At 40.4% G+C, this 24,954-nt stretch overlaps 1 protein-coding gene across 2 annotated transcripts in view; it reads right to left on the bottom strand.

Annotated features, from left to right (window-relative positions):
* Positions 1-405: 405 nt before the first annotated feature.
* Positions 406-24,954, bottom strand: part of LOC125904965 (cell migration-inducing and hyaluronan-binding protein-like) — a 430,780-nt gene continuing 406,231 nt past the window's right edge. For both annotated transcript variants that reach the window (XM_049602687.1, XM_049602695.1), the window contains 4 exons: positions 16,578-16,664; positions 16,006-16,163; positions 14,549-14,649; positions 406-5,639 (listed from right to left, as the gene is read on the bottom strand). In XM_049602687.1, coding sequence (XP_049458644.1) covers positions 5,512-5,639; positions 14,549-14,649; positions 16,006-16,163; positions 16,578-16,664 — 474 coding nt within the window. In that variant the 3' untranslated portion in view covers positions 406-5,511. The remainder of the gene's footprint in view (positions 5,640-14,548; positions 14,650-16,005; positions 16,164-16,577; positions 16,665-24,954) is intronic.

The raw sequence follows: 24,954 nt of genomic DNA, 5'->3' as shown, positions 1-24,954 counted from the left end.
CTGGATTTGAAGAATGAAGGGGTGGGAATTAATAAGTAGTCTACTTCTTCCTACTCCTTTTCGAACATGTGTACTGCTACCCGTGGAACTTTTTCTTTTCTCTTTGTAATTATATTATGGCTGTTTTTTCCTTTGTTTGTTTATTGATATATTTTGTTTTTATTATATCCGAAATTAAGCATCTAAACTAAAAAGGGGGTCCTGGTCATGCTGATCTGTGACCTGGTACTGAGAACATAGAGGATAGTGGAAATGACACAAGGTACGTATGTGACTCAAATGTGAGCATAATACACAGCACTTTCAAGAAGATGCTCTTTTGTATTTTGCTTTGTTTGTCTTAGAAGGAATAAACGGATGTGCAGATGTACCTTTAGTCACATTGACATTGAGACAAAATGGTCATCATCATTTATTTCTGTACAAAAGTCCTTAAAGAAATTCAGAGTCATGGAGCTTAATTACTTTACAAGCCCAAGCCACATATACAACACATCCATTTGGTGTACAGTTAAAACAAGCCAACTATACTCTGAGTCATATACATGTATGCAGTATGAGTGTCTGATACAAATCTTTTTAAATGGAGTTATAATAGTTTCTTACATACAATATACATACAGGACAGCAGTAACATTACAGCTTAAAAGATGGCCCTTGTAGATTTGGATCAACTGTGTCTGTACAATAAATAAGTATAAAATATATCTCTTAGCCATTTGTGGATTTTTAAAAACACATTAAACATACAAAACACTAAATTACTGCTACAACCTCCGAAAAAAGACCAGCTATTTCGGCAAGGGGGTGGGGGGTTGGGGTGGTGGTGGTGGCGGGTGGGGGGCTCCTTTTTCTCACCAGATTGAAACAAAGATTAATTTACTTTAATGGGGAAATTGCACATTTAAAAATTCCCTGATTTAACATTCAATGGACAATTTAATTTAATCTTTTATGTTGTTATGGTCATCATGCTGGTTTACTCCAAGAACACTGATGGATGGATCACAAACACTGATATGAAAAAAACAAAAACAAAAACAAACAAAAAAAAAACATGGAGGAAAACATCACAATATCCAGTCATCGAGTGCTCGGAATGAAACAGAGCAAGTTACAAACCACTGGTCTGAGTGTGAAACAAGGAATATTTTTGTTTTGTTTTGTTTCGTTTTTCTCCTACACTTTTCTCTTTTTTAACAGTTCAGTTAAAAAAAGCAGGTTTATAACCAAGCAAAGAAACCATTAAACTTCTACATCTATCACATACTATGAAGATCTGCATGGGAAAGATGCTTGATGATGTATGTACATAAAATATGATTAGCTAACTCGCACGATCCACTCGATCAGCTCACACTTTCTTAGTATTTTCTCCCTCTATTCATGTATAGGCGTTGCATTTGCATGATAGTCCATGTGTTTGCATGATTCTTGAGAACTGACCCTTTGCTAACTCCTGACCCTTTACACAGATGAACTGTATCTGGCTCCTCCAGGGCACCTGCCTGTCCTGCGGCAGAGGTCCGGGTGATGGCGGTGGCACAGTTGGAAGGGGAAGCCAAACACTGTTCATCTGCACATACTATGATGCCATACAGCTGGTTCAGTATTGGCAAATTTTCACTTTACATTTATTGTCTTCTGTCTTGATTGACAGTGATGTGGTTGTTAAGTTTTACACTGTGATCTGTAGCCTTTAGTTGGACTTTAGCTTCCAACCATCTTTATCTGTTTAACCTGTTTTTGCTGCTGAGTCAGTTTAACATCCTGGATATATCCATCAAACAAATATTGTCTCTTTGAAATTGCTTTTTCAATTCTCCAAAAACGTGGTAACATTTCTTCAGGTAGTGCAGATAGTTATAGTGTGGGCTCCATGCTAGCTCCAACAGTTTGATGGACCATCACAAAGGAGCGGGACTTAGTGAACAGTCAGTCGGCTAAGTAGTTATATAAACATCAAACAACCAAACTAAAAATAGAGATCCTTGGAAATGATCAACATAAAAGTGAAAAATCAAATATATCAGGTTTCTTTCTTAATGTAGGTTATTGTGAGAAAGAAAAGTGGCAAACCCAGTCTCCTACGAACCGTAATCATACAAAACTCTTTGTGATAGTATTTATGTTTCTTTCCAATGGTTCATGCCAATGTAGAAAGTGGTGTGAAAAAAACAAAAAACAACTGGTGTGATAGCTGTCAATTAATCTTTGGTCAAAAACAAACTGGACTGAAATTGCTTGGAATTGCAGTCAACCTACTTTGTAACCTAACTTTCGTGCTTAAAAACAGATTGCTCAATGACAGCAATTACAGAATATGAGACTGCTGTTCCAATGGGCACAGACATATAAAAGGCCTTCCATCCCTCCAACATGGGAGAAACACACCAGGACTGAAGGAAAAAAGAAAAAACAAACCAACTACAAAACGGCTGCATAATTTGTAGTTATTTTGTGTCTCCAGCATTTTGCAGGTGAACCAAACATTTGCAAACGTTTCCCATGTGCTTTCAAAGAGGTCATTAGTAGCCATTTTGCATCTTTTTGTAGCTGTTTTGTGACCCCTAGCCCCTTGTGACCCTGGGCCTCTGACTGATATGCCTGTTTTGTAGTAACCCATGCATGACCATGAGCACAATCTTCCCTTTTTGTTAACAAAATAGTTTTGTACCTAATCACTCTTTAGTTGCCAAGCATGTATAGTTAAGAATTATCCAGCTGAAAAGCACTGGTACCAAATATTTTGCTGATTTGTTAATCATAACTTAATATGGTTGGCATCACATTTTTGCTATTACAAAATTTGTGCAAGTCATTGTCATTGGGCAGTTTGTGTAATATATTGTATAACTCCCGTTCTGTGTGCCTCTGCATAGATATCTGACAGACTTTCCTGTTGGTTGGATTACCAATTTGCAAAAATGAACATGAAGTCCGCACAGCAGGAACTGCACCTTCAAATCACTTTAATGTTTCAGGCACCTGCCCTTCATCAGACAAGGATCGTCAGCCTTTACTATTCCAGGTGAAGTTGCTCTGTCTGTTCATAGGGGTTTCTTGAAAGGAGTCAGTTGAACTAGCTTAGGCCACAACAAAGACAAGGAACCCAGGACAGCCCTAAAACATGCTGGAGGGTTTTTAAATCCCATCTGGCCTGGAAAAAAGATTTTGAGTTCCCAGGAAGAGCTTGAGGATGTTTTTGGGTAAGAGGCATCATGCTTAATTAGCTCCTTGACTCCCACACTCCCACCCCTCACAACAATCATAGTCTCTCATTGAGCAACTAAATCCTAACTTGCGCATGTCATCCTATATTTGGAAAAAAAACCTCTCAAGCTCTCTTTTTTCATTATTCAAGTGTGCACCATTATTTCCATTGAACAATTATTGCACCATGATGCTCTCCATGATGAAAGCCCCCCCCCTCGCTGTGCCAGGTCACGGGACAACCAGAGGCAACATTAAACTTTGCCAGCTGTGAGCACCTAGGTAGACTGACCTATCTACCCAGATTGACCAATCTGGAGTGGCTAATCAGGAGGACTGGGACAATTCCCGGTGGGCCAGTCTGATGTTTGGGCCGCGAGGGCCGGTGTTCAGTTATTTTTTTTATTGGGCCGGTGTTCAGTCATGGCACTGGGTATCATGTATGCTGCTACCACTGTCCATGGGCCGCCTCCACTGGCAGCTCTGAAAATCACAGGACATGTCTGTTTACTTTTTATTCTATTTTTTATTTTTTCAAATTTAATATTTATTATTTGTATTTATTCTTTAATTTCATTTTTAAGGTTTGGATATCTGTGAACACTTATTTGAACAGAATATAGATTCTGATATTGTTGAAAAGGATGTTGTGTTGTAAAGAAAAATTTTGGATATGTGCACTCATGTTGAAATAAATATACATTGTGAAGCAACCCTTATTTGCACTGAATTGGAAATATTTTAGAAAAATACACTGAATTACAAGGCTTTAGAGAACAGTGTGCTATTGTAGACTTAACATGTAAGGTTATAATAGGTTGTGATCTAAAGTGGGCTGGTCTGAGGTATAAAACTCCAGGGCTGAAAATTAGTCCCACTCTGGGCCTGATACTCATAACTGGGGAAGTGATACCAAGTTTGCACCAGTGTCCAAGAGGATCCACCATTCAAAATCACACTGAAATGGAATGCCTTTCTTTTTGTCATTCTTAAAACAGTGGGGTTTTAGTGTACAAATAAGTTCAAGATCATGGATGCCTTTGAAAAGAGACTGACCCTTTTGGTCAGTCTCTTTTCATTGGTTTGTGTGCCCAATTAACAATTAATACATCTTGCCCTTCACAATAACTGCAGGGCCTTCACCCTGTCTGTAACTGTGAGTGATTATTTTGCCTTTAGACATGAATTATGACACATCATATGAACTAGTTCATTCCAAGAATAGCTCGACCTTGACATCATCAAACTGCTCTTTCTAACAGTGTCATCCAACAGTTACACCAAAGGGTATCGGCATATTTTCTGCAGATGTCAGAGTCTGGATAGAAAACTGTGTTAGAGGACAGACTATGTACAAAAAGGATGGACTTGAGTCAGTTCAAGTTTTTGGCTTGGCCAGCCAACTATCAAGCCCACCAAATTAATTGAAAATAGGCCACTGTTAATCTTAACATGAAACTAAGACTACGATCACATTACAAGCAAATGTGGCCCAAATACTTTTTTCTTTTTTTGCTCTTATATGACACAGATCTGATTTTTTTCAAAAGTGTGACAGAGACATACATTTTTTTTTTGTCAGTCAGATTTGGGACACTTCCATTCCCACTTTTGCTTTTATATCATTGCAGGCTGTTGAAACTACAGTAGGCTGCCATAGCTCTACAACTGCTGCAGTAAGCTGTCACCAGCTGATAGTGCCAGACAATTTCTGATGGGGCAGTTTGCCTACATTGTGAGCCCTGCGGTGACAGCATTGCTGTGAGGTACCGACAGAGATATTGGAATGTAGCCCCAGACATCGTAAAGTTTGGGGGGACTGTTCTTCCGTACAACCCTTCACATTGCTGCCCCACCTCTCTTGACTCTAGGTCAGTAGGTATATTAAGGTATTGTATCAATGTCTGTCTATGGTAATGTCTGCAAACACCATTGCTTGTTCTGACCATTGTTGCTGAAGAACTCAAAGACCTCCAGTATGGCCGCCAGAGGGTGTGCTGTCACCTTACAGTCCTCTACTGATGACTTACATAGATATAGTTCATTGTGGGCAGTGCTGGCTCTGGGAGAGGGTCTTCAAGGGTCAACAAACCAAATCATATCATTCTTTGTCACTGCCAAACACAGAAAAAACACCACTGATCCTGGACAATAGCTTGGAGCAACCAACTCTGTTGGGCTGGAAGTATGTTTTATGCGTGTGTGTGTGTGTGTGTGTGTGTGTGTGTGTATGTGTGGGGGTGAGGCTTGGAGGGGACTACATAGTCTGATGGCTGTCCTCCCCACTCTGCCTGCTTCTCATAACTTCATCTTGTGGAACACAGGGACAGGCAGGACCTGATGGATCTTGGCTCGGTTGGCATCCACCTCCAGATGGACCCAGTCAGGGTGGAAGGAGCCCTTGAAGCCCACAAATGCCAGCTTATCTGCAGGGTGGCCAAATAACATTAAAGTTAGTGATATCATTAAAGCACCAGGGTGTTATTTAGCATTGCACTGCCTCACATTCACTTCTGCACAGCCTGAGTTCATGTGGAGCCTACCCCAATTCTAAACAGAAGCCCCCTGCCTCTGGAAGCAATTCATAATGCTTGTATGAAACCACATATGTCATAAAGGGGGATTGCTGCACAATGTTGCTACTGTCCTATAGTTTTGCAATTTAGATTTTTATTTAACACTTGTGACTCATGTAGAGTCACTTTGTTAAATCTTGATAAGGTTAATACATCCTATTCTACAGTTGTCTCCCCTGGGGTAGTTTTACACCGAAGGGAAGGACAGCAATTCTCATTCACTTAAATGTTTATAGCAGGTGCTGGGATCTGAAGCAGGAAATTGACTGTCATAATCACAAGCGATGGAGAGAACATTTTGGACAATGTCAGAGATGGCTCTCCATCTGTCTCCTTGTGCCAGTTTTAATGGATGTGTAGGGGAGGGTTGCCATAAATGTAACATGCTGCAGTTGCTGCCTGGTCTATGGGTTTTTTTTCCAGCTCCTTAAATAACATTATTGTCTGACAGCATTTCAAACTTATACCATACTGTGGCATTATAAACTGACACTGCCCAACAGCGTATTGTACGCCTCAAAATGATTACCTTTTTCATCAGTGTCTAACATGGATTAAAGGTTTAAAGAAACACCAAAGTACAGATGCCACGAGCGGCTCATTTGTAACATGTTACATTGAAATTGCTTAGATTTGTAAGCACAACTTGATAACTTACACTGTATGCATGTATTATTTTATACATATAAAGTGTATGACTCTTTTTTTTGTCAATAAAACTTCCAAAGATAAATGGACAAAATGGCTATAATATAGATTGTGAAGTTTAGTGACTTGGTGTTTTCTACATTTTTGACCCTCCAGGGGTCAGTGTACAATTACACACAGGCCTCCCCAAAATGCACGCACTCTGTGTTCAGTTAGATGTTATTTAATTATATTCTAAATCAGTTTGTATAGTATTTTTCAATTTTCATGAATCAAATTCACTATCTATGCAGGTGTAAACAATTTTCTTGCCAATGGGGAAGGATACAAATTCCCAAATCAACTGCTGCTTCCAGAAAGTTTTAATAAAATCATTACGTTTTATTATCTGATCACATCCTTGATATGAAATTAACATAAAAACAGTTGCTTGACTGTGTTATTGTTGTTTTTCAATGAAAACAATTTCTTTAATGCCATTTTTTGGCCATATACAACCCTAGCTTATGCTGTTATGATTAACACAATTGCTCACATGACACTGTTTTTTAATTTTAGTGTCCATATGGCAATATTTACAGCTTTAAGCCTCAGAGATGGTCATAAAACCTGTTATCTTCATGCAGACATTGTGAACCATCCAAGGTTTCAATCCATGCAGCTGTCAACTTCAAATAGTCCATGCTGACTTGAACCCTGAAATCACCACTTGTGGACACTTATGCCTCAAGCCTGATTTTTCAATGTGTTTTGAAGATATTACCCAATGAACTTCAAAGGGGGTGTGGCTCAGCACATAAATAGACCTAATTTAATAACCGTGGCACCAGTCATCACAAATCTTGCAGGATAGATCTTTGTAGTCTCGCTCACCAGACCTTTCTCAAGAAAACAAAGGTTTGGCTGGGCCGACTCTCACTGTGAGATTGGAGAAAAAAACGCCCCGGCTGCTTGTACTTCTTTCAACCAATCACAGTCGTTCTGGGTGGTGCCACAGCAAAGGTGCGCTTGCTAAAATATTGCCGGGGGGAAGCAGGTTATGGTGTAACACGCCCACAAAAATATCACCTACAGGACGCGAACCATGGCAGAAAAATGACTACTACTACTAGGATGTGTTGAAAACGGTTGAAAACTGCTACACAACCGGAGGTGGTAGGGCGGGACTTCAGCGGGTGGCTTGTTCCGCCCAATGAGAGGCTGATCTCTGCAGCAAACTTCCGCCCACTCAGACTAAGATCTTTGTGACTGAAAATTCAATTTAAATTGACCACTAGGGGGCGCTACAAATGCCAAAAAATGGGTGTGGCATAACACAAATCAGAATGTTAGTCAGACATTGTCCAATCATTACAAAACTTGCAAGATATGTTCTATACCAATGTTGAAACATGAGTAAATCTACATTGAAATTTCTCAATATGGGGCGCCACCATCTTAAAATTAAAAAAAAAAGAAAAAAAAGAAAAAAGAAAAAAATAATCTGAAATGTACCACTTTTTCTGTAGTTATTACTGGACCATTGTTAGCAAAAGTAAAAGCTTTACGTGCGGCTGTATGTCTTGGACACAGGAGCAGAGCTGCAAACTCTCCAGCTCCACAACAATGATGACTGCAACAAAGTGTTCATGTAAGATAAGCATTTCATGGTGCATCCAATTTGCTGTGTTTTATTTGTCCTTTTCAAGTGTATTCTTATTAACTTTCCTCATCATGACCAAAAGGGGGAACAGCACAGCGAAATGAGGCACCACACAGAAATGAATGAGGGCGTCTCCAATCATCGAAAAACCTGTTAGTTATCTTTATCGCTGATGTTATTAATCAATCAATCAATTTTATTTATAAAGCCCAATATCACAATCACAATTTGCCTCACAGGGCTTTACAGCATACGACATCCCTCTGTCCTTTGGACCCTCGCAGAGGATAAGGAAAAACTCCCCAAAATCCCCTTTAACGCGGGAAAAAATGGTAGAAACCTCAGGAAGAGCAACTGAGGAGGAGTCCCTCTTCCAGGACGTACAGACGTGCAATAGATGTCGTACAGAACAGATCAGCATAATAAATTAACAGTAATCTGTATGACACAATGAGACAGAAAGAGAGACAGAGACAGAGATGCAGGACAGATGGTAATGACAGTAGCTTACAACAACATGAATGAAAGTAGTAAAATTATAAATATAATTACGGCTATTGTGGTACAGTAAGTTGACATAAAATGTCAAAGGTCTTGATCGCAGCTTTCAACTTCTAACAACCCATGTTGGCATGACCCTGATTTGCTGCTTGCGGCTCTATTTAGGGGTCCAAGCAGCAACACATGATGCTGGAACTCTTTTGCTTTTGTTCAAATTCTGCTTTCTTGGGGCGTCAGTAGCGTAGTGGATAGTGCCGGCACCCCATGTATAGAGGTGATGCCTCGCTGCAGCGGTCGCGAGTTCGACTCCGGCCTGCAACCCTTTGCTGCATGTCGTCCCCCCACTCTCTCTCTCTCCCCCATTTCACACACTATCCTGTCCATTAAAGGCAAAATGCCCAAAAATAATCTTTAAAAAAAAACTTCTTTCTTTCTTTCTTTCTTTCTTTCTTCATATATTTTTTTCCCACTAAAAGTGTTCGTGCAGCAAAAACTGTATGACGAAAACTCACCAAAATTGGCAGGTGGGTTGCAAATTCCACCCACTACTGAGGCATAAAACATGACATTCATTGAACTCAAGGTGGCACTGTTACAAACATTTACATGTTTGCAATTTGCAAATCCTTTGTCTGAGCTTCGCCAAGCAGTCTTGGGATATCCTGCCACTAGAGGGTGCCACAAATGGGAAAAGTTTCTATTTCATAATCAGCTAGAGATATGTACTAAATTTGGTTTGGACCATCTAGGGTCATGATTCAGTCAATGCATAAAATTTGGTAATGATTGCTTAAAGGTGATATAGCTTATTCCAATAAATCTAAATTTCAAGATATTTCACATTCGAAACTTGATAAAAATCAGAAATCATCAGTATGTCTTACAGAGCTTACATTTTTTCAGCACAGCACACTGAATTGCAACAGAAGTTTGCCTCACTACAATCTATATTCAATTCAGAAGTCTATCACTCTATATTTTTAAGAATACACTTTATGTTAACATCTACAGTACAGGCCAAAAGTTTGGACACACCTTCTCATTCAATGCGTTTTCTTTATTTTCATGACTATTTACATTGTAGATTCTCACTGAAGGCATCAAAACTATGAATGAACACATGTGGAGTTATGTACTTAACAAAAAAAGGTGAAATAACATGAAAACATGTTTTATATTCTAGTTTCTTCAAAATAGCCACCCTTTGCTCTGATTACTGCTTTGCACACTCTTGGCATTCTCTCCATGAGCTTCAAGAGGTAGTCACCTGAAATGGTTTTCCAACAGTCTTGAAGGAGTTCCCAGAGGTGTTTAGCACTTGTTGGCCCCTTTGCCTTCACTCTGTGGTCCAGCTCACCCCAAACCATCTCGATTGGGTTCAGGTCCGGTGACTGTGGAGGCCAGGTCATCTGCCGCAGCACTCCATCACTCTCCTTCTTGGTCAAATAGCCCTTACACAGCCTGGAGGTGTGTTTGGGGTCATTGTCCTGTTGAAAAATAAATGATCGTCCAACTAAACACAAACCGGATGGGATGGCATGTCGCTGCAGGATGCTGTGGTAGCCATGCTGGTTCAGTGTGCCTTCAATTTTGAATAAATCCCCAACAGTGTCACCAGCAAAACACCCCCACACCATCACACCTCCTCCTCCATGCTTCACAGTGGGAACCAGGCATGTGGAATCCATCCGTTCACCTTTTCTGCGTCTCACAAAGACACGGCGGTTGAAACCAAAGATCTCAAATTTGGACTCATGAGACCAAAGCACAGATTTCCACTGGTCTAATGTCCATTCCTTGTGTTTCTTGGCCCAAACAAATCTCTTCTGCTTGTTGCCTCTCCTTAGCAGTGGTTTCCTAGCAGCTATTTGACCATGAAGGCCTGATTGGCGCAGTCTCCTCTTAACAGTTGTTCTAGAGATGGGTCTGCTGCTAGAACTCTGTGTGGCATTCATCTGGTCTCTGATCTGAGCTGCTGTTAACTTGCCATTTCTGAGGCTGGTGACTCGGATGAACTTATCCTCAGAAGCAGAGGTGACTCTTGGTCTTCCTTTCCTGGGTCGGTCCTCATGTGTGCCAGTTTCGTTGTAGCGCTTGATGGTTTTTGCGACTCCACTTGGGGACATATTTAAAGTTTTTGCAATTTTCCAGACTGACTGACCTTCATTTCTTAAAGTAATGATGGCCACTCGTTTTTCTTCAGTTGGCTGATTGGTTCTTGCCATAATATGAATTTTAACAGTTGTCCAATAGAGCTGTCGGCTGTGTATTAACCTGACTTCTGCACAACACAACTGGTGGTCCCAACCCCATTGATAAAGCAAGAAATTCCACTAATTAACCCTGATAAGGCACACCTGTGAAGTGGAAACCATTTCAGGTGACTACCTCTTGAAGCTCATGGAGAGAATGCCAAGAGTGTGCAAAGCAGTAATCAGAGCAAAGGGTGGCTATTTTGAAGAAACTAGAATATAAAACATGTTTTCAGTTATTTCACCTTTTTTTGTTAAGTACATAACTCCACATGTGTTCATTCATAGTTTTGATGCCTTCAGTGAGAATCTACAATGTAAATAGTCATGAAAATAAAGAAAACACATTGAATGAGAAGGTGTGTCCAAACTTTTGGCCTGTACTGTATATCTCAACAAGTCTTCATTCAAATGCAACCAAAACTGACACAGGCATGCCCTGGATATGAGACGCCATGTTTCAAATGGTGTTCACACCAGTTTTAACAGTGGGCCTGCAGTGAAATTCAATATCTTATTGTAATTCGTATTGTATGTACAACATTTTCTATTTCATTTCATTTTTGTGAGGGTCCAAAGGACAGAGGGATGTTGTATGCTGTAAAGCCCTGTGAGGCAAATTGTGATTTGTGATATTGGGCTTTATAAATAAAACTGATTGATTGATTGATAACGAAATGTCATCAAAATGTTTGACAGTACTTTACCTGTTGTAAGTGCTTTAAGACTAAAAAGACAAAAAAAAAAAGTTTCGCATATGTGACATCATCGGCTCAAGTTGTCAGAAAGTGTGTAAAGAAACATGTCTTCCTGGTGGGGCGCAGATAGTAAATTATTTGTTTGGGGACACAGGGGTTCAAGATTTGAATTTCCACACTGGCTTGTGCCACACTAAGCAACTTTCACTGAAGTCTTTGTCAATACACCAGAAACCAGCAGGTTGATGTGTAATGATTTTTTTTTTCAGGATTGTATCCCCAACAGTTAAACTGTTGTGAATATTGTAAGTTTTGTGAACCCCCCATCAGGAAACTACCTGCACCTGGGTAGTTCTCCTGTTTCTGCCCATCTGCTGTGGACTCTTGTGGTTTAAAGGTTGACGTGCCATATCCTCTGCTACTTTATTAATTTCAAAACTAAAATTCCCAATCCCTTTGACAAATCTTAAATATCCAATATATTCAACTCAAGTAAGAAGAATTTCAATCAATTTATAATTCATCCTGTCAAATGACCCAATGACCCACAACAATCAACTGTTTCCTCAGTAGCTGAGTGGTAGGGCAGTTAGGTTTTTAGGTTTTAGGTTTTATTGTCCCCAAGGGGAAATTCTTTTCCACAGCACTGTACATGTTGGACTCAGCATGAAAAAAAATGACACACAAACACCGACACCATCAGAACACATCACACTGGCGAGCAGCACACAAAAAGCAACGACATATACAGTATATAAACATGGCACAATCAACGGGACCTGTTGTTCAGAGCAGCTATGGCTGCAGGAATCAGGCTTTTCCCGAAGCGAGCCCTTCTGCACCTCAGCGTTTTATACCTGCGTCCTGAGGGCAGCGGGGCAAGATGTTCGTTTAGTGGGTATGTGGAGTCCTGTTCTATTGAGGTTGTGATACGTGTGATGGCCCTGTTGTTAAGTTCAGTGAGGTTAGGTGTGGGAAGACTGATGATTTTTGCGGCAGTGCCAGTTATGCGTGTGAGTTTAGTCCGGTTTTTGACAGAGAGCATGGTATAGAAACAGGTAGAACAGTACAGTAGGATGGATTGAATAATGCACTGGTACATTAACAGCAGGAGATGTGGAGCAACATAGAGTCCTTTAAGCTTATGGATAACTGATACTCTTTGGTGACTACGTTTCTGGATGTCTGTGATGTGCTGGTCGAAGGTGAGTTTATTGTCCAGTGTTATTCCAAGGTATTTGAAGCTGTCTTCTGTTTCAACTGTTTGGTTGTTAATGATAATGGGGTGCTGGGGGGAGGGAGGGCTAATTATTAATTCTTTTGTTTTGGTGACGTTGAGGTGAAGGTGGTTACTGTCACACCACTGGGTGAAGTGTGTGACAGTGTTATGGTAGTCGAGGGCAGAGTCGTCTGTGAGAAGGGTGAGGATGGCTGTGTTGTCTGAATATTTGAGGTAATGTATCACCACGGTATGGCGGTGATACGTCACAGCCACCCCTCGTATTTCCTCGAGAAACTTATACTTCTTTCCTACACATACGGCATATTGCTTCATCCAAATTCACTGGCTGCCCCTTGTCATCTGGCACAAATCCAAAATGTGCCCAAATTGGCGACTTAAAGGAATACTCCAACGATTTGGGAGTTATGCCCTTTCCCTATCATTTTCATATTGAGATAACATGATGGATATCGTTACCTACAGTAAAAGTGAACAAATAAATGTTACAGAAACCCTGAAGGTGGCATTTCTGCACGTGCATTTAAAATAAACATGTTTAAACATTAATTCAAAAAACGAGAGTCCGTTTTAGTCGTTTTAGTTTGAACTATAGTGTGTTTATGTCCTGCACGGAGGGATACACTGGTGAGCAACAGCTGCAGCTGGCTCTGGGACAGGTACGCTAGGTCACTCGGTAAAAGCAAACAAAGACACGACACGGATGATATTACTCACTTGACTGAAAGCTGTCCATCAGCTCCTGCAGGCCTGGGCATTTTTTTCCAGATTAACTTAGTGATTGCTGCAAAGTTTTCACTCCTTGAGATGCACTCTCTGCGGCGGTTTTCCTCCTGATGATATATCTCCCCAACGATGGTAGCACCGAATCCCATTCTGTGCAGCAAAATGATTCAACCTCCATAGGAATATGTTAGCTAGCCCCGCAGGTACACCACCAGTCCTCCCCTGACCTCCGTCTCCCCTCGGCCTGTTGCTGCTCCGCCGCTCCAGAGGATTCAGCCTCTCTTCTCGCCCGCTCAGCATCCAACACCTGGGAGTTCCTCATCTGTATGCTCCGGCTCAAACAGGTATGGCTCTGGGTCTGTGTCTGCTACAAGAAACTCCTCAAAGTCGCGTTCAAAGACGTACTGACCCCAATGCTAACCGCTGAGACCCAGCCACTGGACGTACAAACACAAAAACGATATCCATCATGTTGTCTCAATATGAAAATGATAGCGAAAGGGCATAACTCCAAAATCGTCGGAGTATTCTTTTAACATTTGGCTTGGGAACCAGATCCGCCGCCACGATGAATCAGCTTTTTTTTTGTGCGGTGATGACCGCTTCACTGCGGTAGGCATCACGTGACCGCGGTATTGCGGTGATGCGGTTATTGTCACAGCCCTAGGTGGCTGTAAACACAATCAGATTTTAAACTGGAAATTGTTTGTCCAATTTATTACAAGACGTGCAGGTTTTGTTTCAAACCAATGTCGAACCACATGTGTATAGTAATTATCACTTGAAACATACCCTAAAAATTGGACTCAAAGGTCTCGATCCTTCACAGATTTCAACCTTGAGCAGTTGATGATTGCTTGAACCCCAGAATTGCTGCTTGTAGCTGCATTTAGACATTACTGTTACACTGTGACCTGGGTAAAATGCAATCAGTGAAGCAACTTTGCCATTTACTGCATCTCTGTTGAAAATGCTTTATGTTTTGTTCAGTGCATTCTAGGTTCAGTATACCCACTGTGAGCACATTTATCTGTGAAGACATGGTTAGTTACCTTTAAATTTGATGCCTTTGTCTGCTCCAAGTCTTTCCAGGACTCTAGTCCAGGATCCTCTTGTAAACAGACGTCCCTTAGATGTAATGAGGATGATGGAACTAGAGAAAGAGTGAGAAACAACACATCATTTTAGTATTTGCATTTGGCTCAAAGTAGCTGCATGTACCTTTTAAGCTCCAGTGTATGTATTACACCACAGCATGAGACAGTACTTTGTCATTACAGTGATTTGAATTTATCTTGAACTTGTTTTGCTCAGTCTAACATAACCTTGTGACAATTCAATTCTGTTTCTTTGGAAACCCTTGCATCATCCAAAAACAAACATAAAAAGAAACAATTTCCACAATAAGATGGTTAGTCACCATTAAGAATCTTAAGCAGAGTAGCAGTACGAACCTTTAAAGGAGAAGTCCGGTATTTTGCACTTTGAGCCCCATTTCTGGGTTGTTTATGATGAAATACAGTGGCTAAGACCAAAATAGTGACGATTGCTCATTTTTGGAGAATTTGGCTTTCCCTTGCCTGGTTTAACACTGCTGCCTATAACCATGTGTGAATCTGTCCACCCTAAACGTTCGTTTTCAAAGCCATGAAACTCACGGAGTGGTCAGTGGTATTCGTTGATGTTCTGACATAAAAATCGCAGCAAGCTGTGGCTTCCATCCGTTCCGCTATTCATCTTGATTGTGGAACTATTTTTTCAGCTGCCTCACACCCGTGTGTAAACTTCTGCTTGATCGCTTGTTTGACCCTGAAGCGTTATACACTCCAGCCCACTTGATGGCAATAATGCTCCATTACGTGGGTGTCACCAACCGGCAGGAAACCATTACAATGTAATGGGACACAAAGAAGCAGAGGCAGAAGAAGAAGGTTGGCGTTGTGTTCAAAGGCATCGTACTGCAAAGGTGGTTTACAAGTGAGCAATCCACTGTGCAGTTGTTTCGTTTGTTATCGTTCTTCCTCTGGGAGCGCACACAGCACTGTCGAGCCGGCACTTTCGCTGAGCTAAAAGACTACAATGACTACAATGTTGTTGTAAACAACTACCTTTCCATTTCCGGTGGCGGACAGGCAATGAGGCTTCCTATATAAAGTCAATGTATTAGACAAAATGTCAAATAAATCATCATGGAAACCACAGCTTGCTACGATTTTTATGTCAGAACATAAATGAACACCACTGACCACTCGGTGAGTTTCATGGCTTTGAAAACGAACGTTTAGGGTGGTTTTAGGGACAGATTCACACATGGCCATAGGCAACAGTGTTAAGCCAGGCAGGGGAAAGCCAAATTCTCTGAAAATGAGCAATTGTCACTATTTTGGTCTTAGCCACTCTGTTTCATCATAAACAACCCAGAAATGGGGCTCAAAGTGCAAAATACCGGACTTCTCCTTTAATGGACTTTTAGTTTAGTTTAGTTGGACAGCAAAGGAGCAGCTTTTACCTGTCTCTCAGTCCACTGACATAGTTGTCCAACTGTGCAGGGATGCCCTGTAAGATGGAGTTCCTGAAGACTTTGCTGTCAACCACCTGCCCGTCATGACCATCAATTACTGTCAACTGCACCCCATCTTCTGGTTGGTACAACTTCCTGCCATTCACCTGCCATGACAAAGTCAGCCAATCACACTACAGTTCTGACCCAGACCTATAACTGATAAATTATCGATAAGTATTTAATTTTTTAAAAGTCAGCAGCAAATAAGGTGAAAGTTGAAATTATTTGAACTTTGTGTGCAGCACTCAGTGGCAATTTTAAAGCTAAGGGTAGTGCTTCTACCTAGTTGGGTGCCACCACTCTCACCAAAGGAAAAGAATGGCACAGCCAGCCATGCGGTTTCTGATCATGTGTAGCGGTTTTATAAGAATGTATTCATACTTTCCATGTCCCTCCTGTTGATAAAAAAAACTCTCAAATCGCCTCCTGCCCACAACCAGTGGTCTAAGTCTAAGCTGTTCAACCATGTGACAGTAAGGCTACCTACTATTCTACTCTCTGTATGACACAAAGGATACCTCAGTAAAGGCAAAGTCTTCCTTGATGTGGAAGAATCTAGTGTTGTAGGACTCCAATTTCACCTCCAGGAAGTGGTCTGTTGAGTGCTGAGAGTACACAAGCAAATAAACAGAGTTGGAATTAGTACACGCTATTAAGCATTTCATGAAAGCCATTTAAAGTCAGTTTTCACTCACCACAATCACAGAACAATTAAGTAAACACAGAGAAATCAGACGGGCATACACATGCTGCCGTGTTGTGATCTGAATAAATCACACAGACAAGACGTGTGCTGCTGGGCAGTGCAGCAAACCAGCCAGCAAAAAGCAAAAAACTTGCACAGTTTCTTCTAAAAACGTGTAACTTGAATAATGCTGTTGCATGTAGATAATTTTAGCTAAATGATGACTAATTAATAGATGCCAATATATCAAGTTAAGCTAGTTAACAAGAATACTAATGTTATTGTCACCTATGTCGAATCGCTTGCTAGTTAGTTTCATGCTAGGAATAAACCCACTCCTCCTTAATTTCTGCGCAGAACTTGTGCTCACTATTGCTTTGCAAATATTTTTTTAATCTTTATTGCTACAATATAAAGAGCAGGGTCAGGGAGGAGACAGTGGACCAGAGGCCTAGCAAGGATGATCATCAATCAATCAATCAATCAATTTTATTCATCATGCAGGGTCTTCACAGGTGAGGAGAGATTATAACTGGCTGAGAGAAAATATCTATAGCATAAAAGTGACTTTGAGGTTAATTTCCACAGCTCACCACTACTATTCCTAATTCTATTTAGGAATTTTGCTTTGCACATTTATTATCTATATTGTTGCAATAGATAGAAGAGGGACAGGGAGAAACCAGGCAGGAATCAGGACAGGGACCTGACAGCAGCACCAATTATCAGCCCAAGGCTTCACAGGTAAGGAGAAATTATAACTGGCTAAGGAAATGTCTATAGGATAAGAGTGACTGTAAGATTAATTTTCACAGCTATTTCAGAACTACTCTTATTTATACTCTAAAATGTTTTTGTCTGTATTGCATACAGAGAAAGGCTTAAAAATATTTGATTAATTTTGCACATCTGTGCTGTCATATTTGACTAAAATGTAAAATACATCTTGATGTTGATATGTTTAGTGTTGTGTCGCTTTCTGTCTTCATGCCATTAAATTAAATTATGTGGCTTATTACCCTGTTACCTTGTCACTGCCATTCCATTTTGTGTGCTAATAACTTGCTAACAGGAATGGTGTTTTACTGATCTTTTCGTGTTCAGAGTTGTCATTTGGCACTTAGTTATCTGGCTACTTACCCAGTAGATGCTCGAGGGTCATTCTTTGTCAACTCAACAAGAGTTTGGCAGCTAAAACTTTAGATTTTGATAGTATATCATTTTAAAGAACTAAAATCAGTCCCCTGCACTGGCCCTGGCTGTTTGTGGTTATGTGGTTCTTTAGCCGCTGAGGAGAGGTGCAATTGAATGCGAGAGGATGATAAATCACTCAATAGACCTCTGAACAATTTGTCCCTCTCACTTCTGAAATGATGGCTACGCCCCTGCATGTATTAATCCGGCCCCTGACTATATTTCTGACTTGCTAACATAATGAGCATGAGTGTAATCTGAGAGTCTCTGGTGGGTTTCTATTAATTATTTCCAAGTTGAGCTGAAAAACTATTATCTGACTAGTTACTGTGTTCATCATTCTGTAGTGTGAGAATCACTACACTGTTTACACGGCACTCAAGTGCAAGGCAAAGAAAGTACAGGATACATTTGGAATTTACTAATCAAGATTTATCATCATGCATTGTTGAAACTTTTTACTGTGAACCAATAAATGGCACTTGTAGAACTGTTGAATAAAAGCAGGATCACATGAGAATGAGTGCCATTGTACTGAATATCAACACAGCTGATTATCTTAGTGTGAAAGTGCTATAAGTTGTTGGAAGCAACACATTCTCACTCTGACCTAGTCACATATCCAAGTTTGGTGATGGACTTTGCACATAGACATACAATGTGCAAGGTACCCTGGGTGCGTTGGATGTTGACATTCTGGGATGCAATGTCAACTTCAGCCTGTTACATGCATTGTCAAAATACACTTCCATTTTCACAGGAAATGTGCATACAGTCTCTTTCAAAATAAATATACTCCATTGGTACACGTTTTTTTTTTCTTCAACAACAAATGCACTTGGTTACATGTTGCAAACACGCAGGTGATTGTGTTTAGGCAACAAAACCACATGGTTGGGTTTGGGAAAAATGAACAGGATTTGGCTTTACAATTTTACAGAGAGCGAACACCAGCCTCTTGGATGAAAGTTGGTAGTTGTTGGACCCATCCACCACCCCTCCCACTCACCCCTCTCAGACTTCTGCTGCCTAAACTTTTGTTGTTGTCCCGCCGCATCTCCTCCTGATGCCGCCAGCCGACACTGAACAATAACAGCGACCCACTGTGTATCATGCAGACATGAAAGGAAGGCTTTTTTTGTTGGTGTCCGGTGCCGGTCACTGATCAAGGGTTGGATTTCAACAACTTCAGAGTGAGACCAGGATATTGGAAGACCAACAAGGTGCTATGCAAATGCAAGTCAATTTGCCAAGTCCAAATTCAATACTTTCTATAAAAAACAGTGTTTGATAGATGTTATACTAAATTTCAGGATTATAACAAGACACGGTCGCCAAAATGATGATGTGGACTCATTCCTACAACCATGAAAATCTGGGTGAAAAGGGGTCTATATGTGGGCATTCTGTGTTTAAAGTTACAAGTTCCTTCCCTGTTGTCTTCATTTTTAAGATGATTATTCCTCAATTGATTGTACATTCACTTATTTGCAGAAAGGAAGCACTCAAATACCATTTCAATGTCTCTAGTGGTCTTGCTATCCAGGTTGTACTGTTTTCTCCTCCTAATGGTAGCTGGAGGTGTAATGGTAGACAGAGCATGTGCAGTTGATACCCAACGAATATCATCTGATGGATCTCACTTATATATCATAATTTTAATCAGATGTCTCCAACCATCCTCCTGCAGAACAACCCTAGTAAATCACATCTGACGTTAATAATAAGACGCACCAGAGAGGACCAAGTTTCTTTTTTCACTGCTCAGTATATGCAGCAATATATGGTTACTTGATTAGGCAAACTATGCCTCATATCTTGTTTAATTTAAACATGAACATGAAAGGAACTTACAACTTGTCCACATATAGCCCCCCTTTTACACAAATTTTTAATGGCCTGAATCTTTTATATGATATTTCCATGCACCTCAGTCCTCGCTTGAACTGGAAGTTGTTCTAGTGCGCCATCTTGAAGGCCATCCCAGTGCTCTTATTGCTGCTCTGAGGAGCCAGGATACACTAGAGCAGCTGTCACTGTCAGCAAGAAAGCTGCTTACCATCATTTCCATTCAGTGACACAGGAGACTGATAATTCCAGAGCATTGTGTTTGATTAGTTACAGAATTTAAATTTTCCTTGAAACGTTTAGCCTAAAATACAGATGCAGATAATGAAAAAATAATATAAACAAATATTGTGCCTCTAAGTGGGACAACGCAAATGAGTGCAAACACAAACAACTGTTAATAAAGCTGACTGACATCACTTTACGTTTAAACTTCAAACGAAAGGACGTTTTATTTCTTTAAAACATATTTCCTTATTTCCTCTCTCCTTGCATGGTTTTCTCATGTTTTTCCGTGCATCCTTGGTGGGAGGGACTAAGATGCAAGGAAAAGACTCAAGTGAGGGAAACGTGGATGAAATTTAAGATACTCAGGATGCACCCACAATCTTAGGAATGAGTATGCATCGCCATTTTGGCATCTCAAAAAAGCAACAAATTGCAACCTTGGCTTGCCATACTTGCCAGAACTCAGACTCTGTCTTGGTATAACATCAATAAAATACTGTATTTTTAGCAGGAAATATGGAAACATCCATATGTATAAACTTTGGGGACCCAAAACCTGGGGACCTGGGGATCCAAAATGAATAATTTTCCACTTTTTCCATTTGCAAGGGCCAGTAATGAAAAATATGACATCTGCTTGGGTCTATCCCCCTACCAAATGTCAGGGCTCTAGGAGTTATATGTATGACTATAATAAACCCTAAAAGAGGTAAAAAAGAAAAAAGAAAATATGTGATTCCAAAATATTTAGTCAAAACAGTTTACAGAATGTTTTTTGGTCTCAAATAGCATGTACACAGGACTTAAACAAAATATGAAATGTAACCAAAGGCTCCATCTGAGCTGGAAGGTGAAGCTTTTGATTTACTGGTCCATCCGTCCCAACCCTCACCTACGGTCATGAGCACTGGGTAGTGACCGAAATGAGTTTCCTCTGTGGGGTGGCTGGGCTCAGCCTTAGAGATAGGGTGAGGAGCTCAGACATTTGAAGAGAGCTTGGAGTAGAGCCGCTGCTCCTTCTTGTCAAGGGGTCAGTTGAGGTGGTTCAGGCATCTGATCAGGATGCCTCCTAGGCACCTCCCGTGAGAGGTGTTCCAGGCATGTCCCATTGGTAGGAGGCCCCGGGGCAGACCCAGAACATGCTGGAGGGACTATATATCTCATCTGGCCCAGGAACACCTTGGGGTCCCCCAGAAGGAGCTGGAAAGCATTGCTGGGGAGAGGGATGTCTGGGGTGCTTTGCTTGGCCTGCCACTTCCGCAACCTGGCCCCAAGGAATGGACACATATTCTGACTATATAAGAGCTTCAGAGGTAGGGAGTCACGACTTGTTTTTTCATCATGCCAGTAAATGTGAATAAATTACAGTCTTTTCTGGTGCTCATGGTTTCAGTAAAATTAAGTGAACTGAGCTAACATTTTACGATCTAAGATGGCGCCAGTGTGTGTGGCCTGCCATCTGTCACTGCCAGTGCTGTGTGTGTTTGTGCTGTTTGTGTCGCTTGTTGCTCTGAATGTCAACTCTCTACTTGTGTACGATTGCCAGACACTGCTGGATCTTCAACTTTCTGCCAAAGATCTAGTAAAGTTGGATCATGGTGAACGTGGAACTTTGCCCCTGCTCCTGGCGAGGATCCCAGCTCACCTGTGCTGTGCCCCAGCTCCTCCTCTGCAGCGTAACCGCACCCACTGCCACAGACAGATCAGGTGGGTCCTTAAATCAAGCTTTTTCAATTCCGCAAACGTAATAACAGCCCACAAACGTAATAAACCACAAACGTAATACAAATCTGCAGCTTTGAATGTAATAATCCCGCAAATATAATAAATTTCCCACAAACATAATAGCAGCTGCCTACTACAAACGTAACACACAATTTTCTGCAAATGTAATAACTATTACATTTGCAGGAAATTATTACATATGTGGGAAGGTGAAAATGTAAACTGTAATAACTTCCCACAAATGTAATATGACACTGAATAATGATCTTTGTGGTTGTTGTTGTTTGTTTGTTTACTTATACACCTGCCAATAGTGATGTATGTTTTGACAAGCAACCCACAGGTCGGGTGGGGCGGGTCAGAAAGTGACAGAGCAGCGTTCTGAGTAAGTTAGAAATAACTTACAGAAACACACACATACACATACACACACACACACACACACACACACACACACACACACACACACCCACTCTGGTCATTCCTTGTCAGTTCACAGAATTACTCTGTGGCAGCAAATATGTCGTTTAATTTGATTTATTTTCTTTTCTTCTGCCTCTTGTTAATACGGATTTCTCTGCAGCATCTGGCCTACAGTGCCTGTTCAGCACCTCGGACAGCGGCACTGCGGAATGGATTGGCTCTCATAGGGGGTCAGGTGCAGGTTCTAAGGTTTTAAAAACCATGGTTTACAAAAACCTAATCCTCCTCCACTCAAAAATGTGTTTTCTTCTTGTTCCTACAGATGAGCCTCACTGTGCAGAATGATGTATGTGCAGAGCTTGACACTGGATGGCTGTTTTCAACCTTTGGAATGAAGAATAAAATTGGCTTAATGATAGATTCTAGCATTTTTAATGAGGGAGAAGGTGTAGATGTCATTTTAAGGATTTTAACAAGATGATTGAATTTTTTGTGGAAAAACTATATCATACATTATTATTCGAAGAGAAACATTCCTAAACGTTAAAACATGTCCTGAAGGAATCTTTAATGATTAAATTATCACTTATTTTCATCAAAAAAAGATAACTTAATTGTGATAATAATCACAATTATTTTAATCATTATTATTATTCCCATTATTATTATTATTTTTCTTTTAATTATTTCTGTCCCATATACACACATATACAAAATCATACATACAATAATATAACTCACATGTACACCCACAAACAGAACAAGTTTTAACAGTACTATGCTATTCTTTTCTTGTTTTAATTCATGAAATTCATTAATTTTTGTTGAATTGATTCTTGATGCTTTGGCAATATTGTTGTTGTGATATTTACACCAATAAAGCAAATTTGAATCTAACTGAATGAATAAACCATGAACACTAAAAATCTGCAGCTTATACAAGTTGCTAACTAAATGTTGTGTATATTTAAAGTAATGTAACATAATGTATCATTTTGTCTGGGAAATTTTCAGTTACCTACATGGCAATTCTCACTTTCCTGCATTCACATAGGCTACATTAATTTAAGTTCACCAGTCATTAATTATTTGCAAGCCTTTAATTGTCAGTGTTCAGACAGTCTTGGTCCATGTTACTATCAAAAAGTACACGGACCAGTCTTAAATCTTGAAAAATGTTTTCATTTCAAAGAATGAATGACATATTCAAGTTTTTCAAGCCTTTTGATATGCAGACATATTTTAATTAAATGGTTCAAACACAGGCTACATAAGCCGCCAACATAGGCTCGTAGCCTTAGCCCTTAAAATCATATGAGCATTTTCAGCAGATAAATGTGAAAACAGCCTTCGAGTGTCAAGCTCTGCACACACATCATTCTGCACAGTGAGGCTCAGACATTCATCTGTAGGAACAAGAAGAAAACACATTTTTGAGTGGAGGAGGATAAGTTATTGTAAACCATGGTTTTTAAAACCTTACAACCTGCACCTGATGTTATAAAAATTATGATCACAAGATGTAAACATGCCATTGTGTTGTGCAAGTGCTGGAGGTTCCTGTTTAATTCTATAGCAACTGCATGATCAGCAGGTGGTTAAGGCTAAAGGGAAGTCTGTCATTACATATGTAAGAGGAAACGAGAGAAACAGAGGGTCGGAGACAGGACAAGGACAAGGTCATCCGGAGGACAGTGAGACAAGACGTCACACCAACTGACAACCATTGTTATCTATGAAGTGTGTACTTGATAGATTAGGGGAACTGAAACCTCCTGAATCCAACGCCCAAGTATGAAAGCCTGTAGTGTATGCTCCTCAGGGAGCCTTTTCTCTGTAACCTCTTTCTTCTGTTAAACTTTGATATATCGGTTCCGGTCTCTATTTGCTTTAAAGGTCATTACAAACAAATTCTTATGACACCTGACCCCCTATGAGAGCCAACCCATCCCGCAGCGCCGCTGTCCGAGGTGCTGAACAGGTACTGTAGGCCAGATGCTGCAGAGAAATCCGTATTAACAAGAGGCAGAAGAAAATAAAATAAATCCAATTAAACAACATATTTGCTGGCACAGAGTAATTCTGTGAACTGACAAGGAATGACCAGTGTGTGTGTGTGTGTGTGTGTGTGTGTGTGTGTGTGTGTTTCTGTAAGTTATTTCTAACTTACTCAGAACGCTGCTCTGTCACTTTCTGACCCGCCCCACCCGACCTGCGGGTTGCTTGTCAACACACGCATCACTATTGGCAGGTGTATAAGTAAACAAACAAACAACAACAACCACAAAGATCATTATTCAGTGTCATATTACATTTGTGGGAAGTTATTACAGTTTACATTTTCACCTTCCCACATATGTAATAATTTCCTGCAAATGTAATTGTTATTACATTTGCGGAAAACTGTGTGTTACGTTTGTAGTAGGCAGCTGCTATTACGTTTGTGGGACATTTATTACATTTGCGGGATTATTACATTCAAAGCTGCAGATTTGTATTACGTTTGTGGTTTATTACGTTTGTGGGCTGTTATTACGTTTGCGGGTGTAACATAGCCAAAATAAAGCCAATTCTCCCAAGGCACCACTTTGAGACATTTATCCACGCCTTTGTTACCACTCGGCTGGATTATTGTAATCCACTGTAAGTGGGGGTTAGTGAGTCCTCCATTGCCCGTCTCCAGATGGTACAGAACGCTCCCGCACGTCTTTTAACTGGCACATTAGACAGGCCTTTTCTCTGTCTGTTTTTAAATCTCTTCTTAAAACCCATCTCTTTTCCTTGGCCTTTGA

This window comes from Epinephelus fuscoguttatus, linkage group LG2, assembly GCF_011397635.1.
Source record: "Epinephelus fuscoguttatus linkage group LG2, E.fuscoguttatus.final_Chr_v1".
Taxonomy (NCBI): domain Eukaryota; kingdom Metazoa; phylum Chordata; class Actinopteri; order Perciformes; family Serranidae; genus Epinephelus; species Epinephelus fuscoguttatus.
Note: the sequence above shows the minus strand (reverse complement) of the source record. Positions and strands in the feature narration are given on the sequence as shown.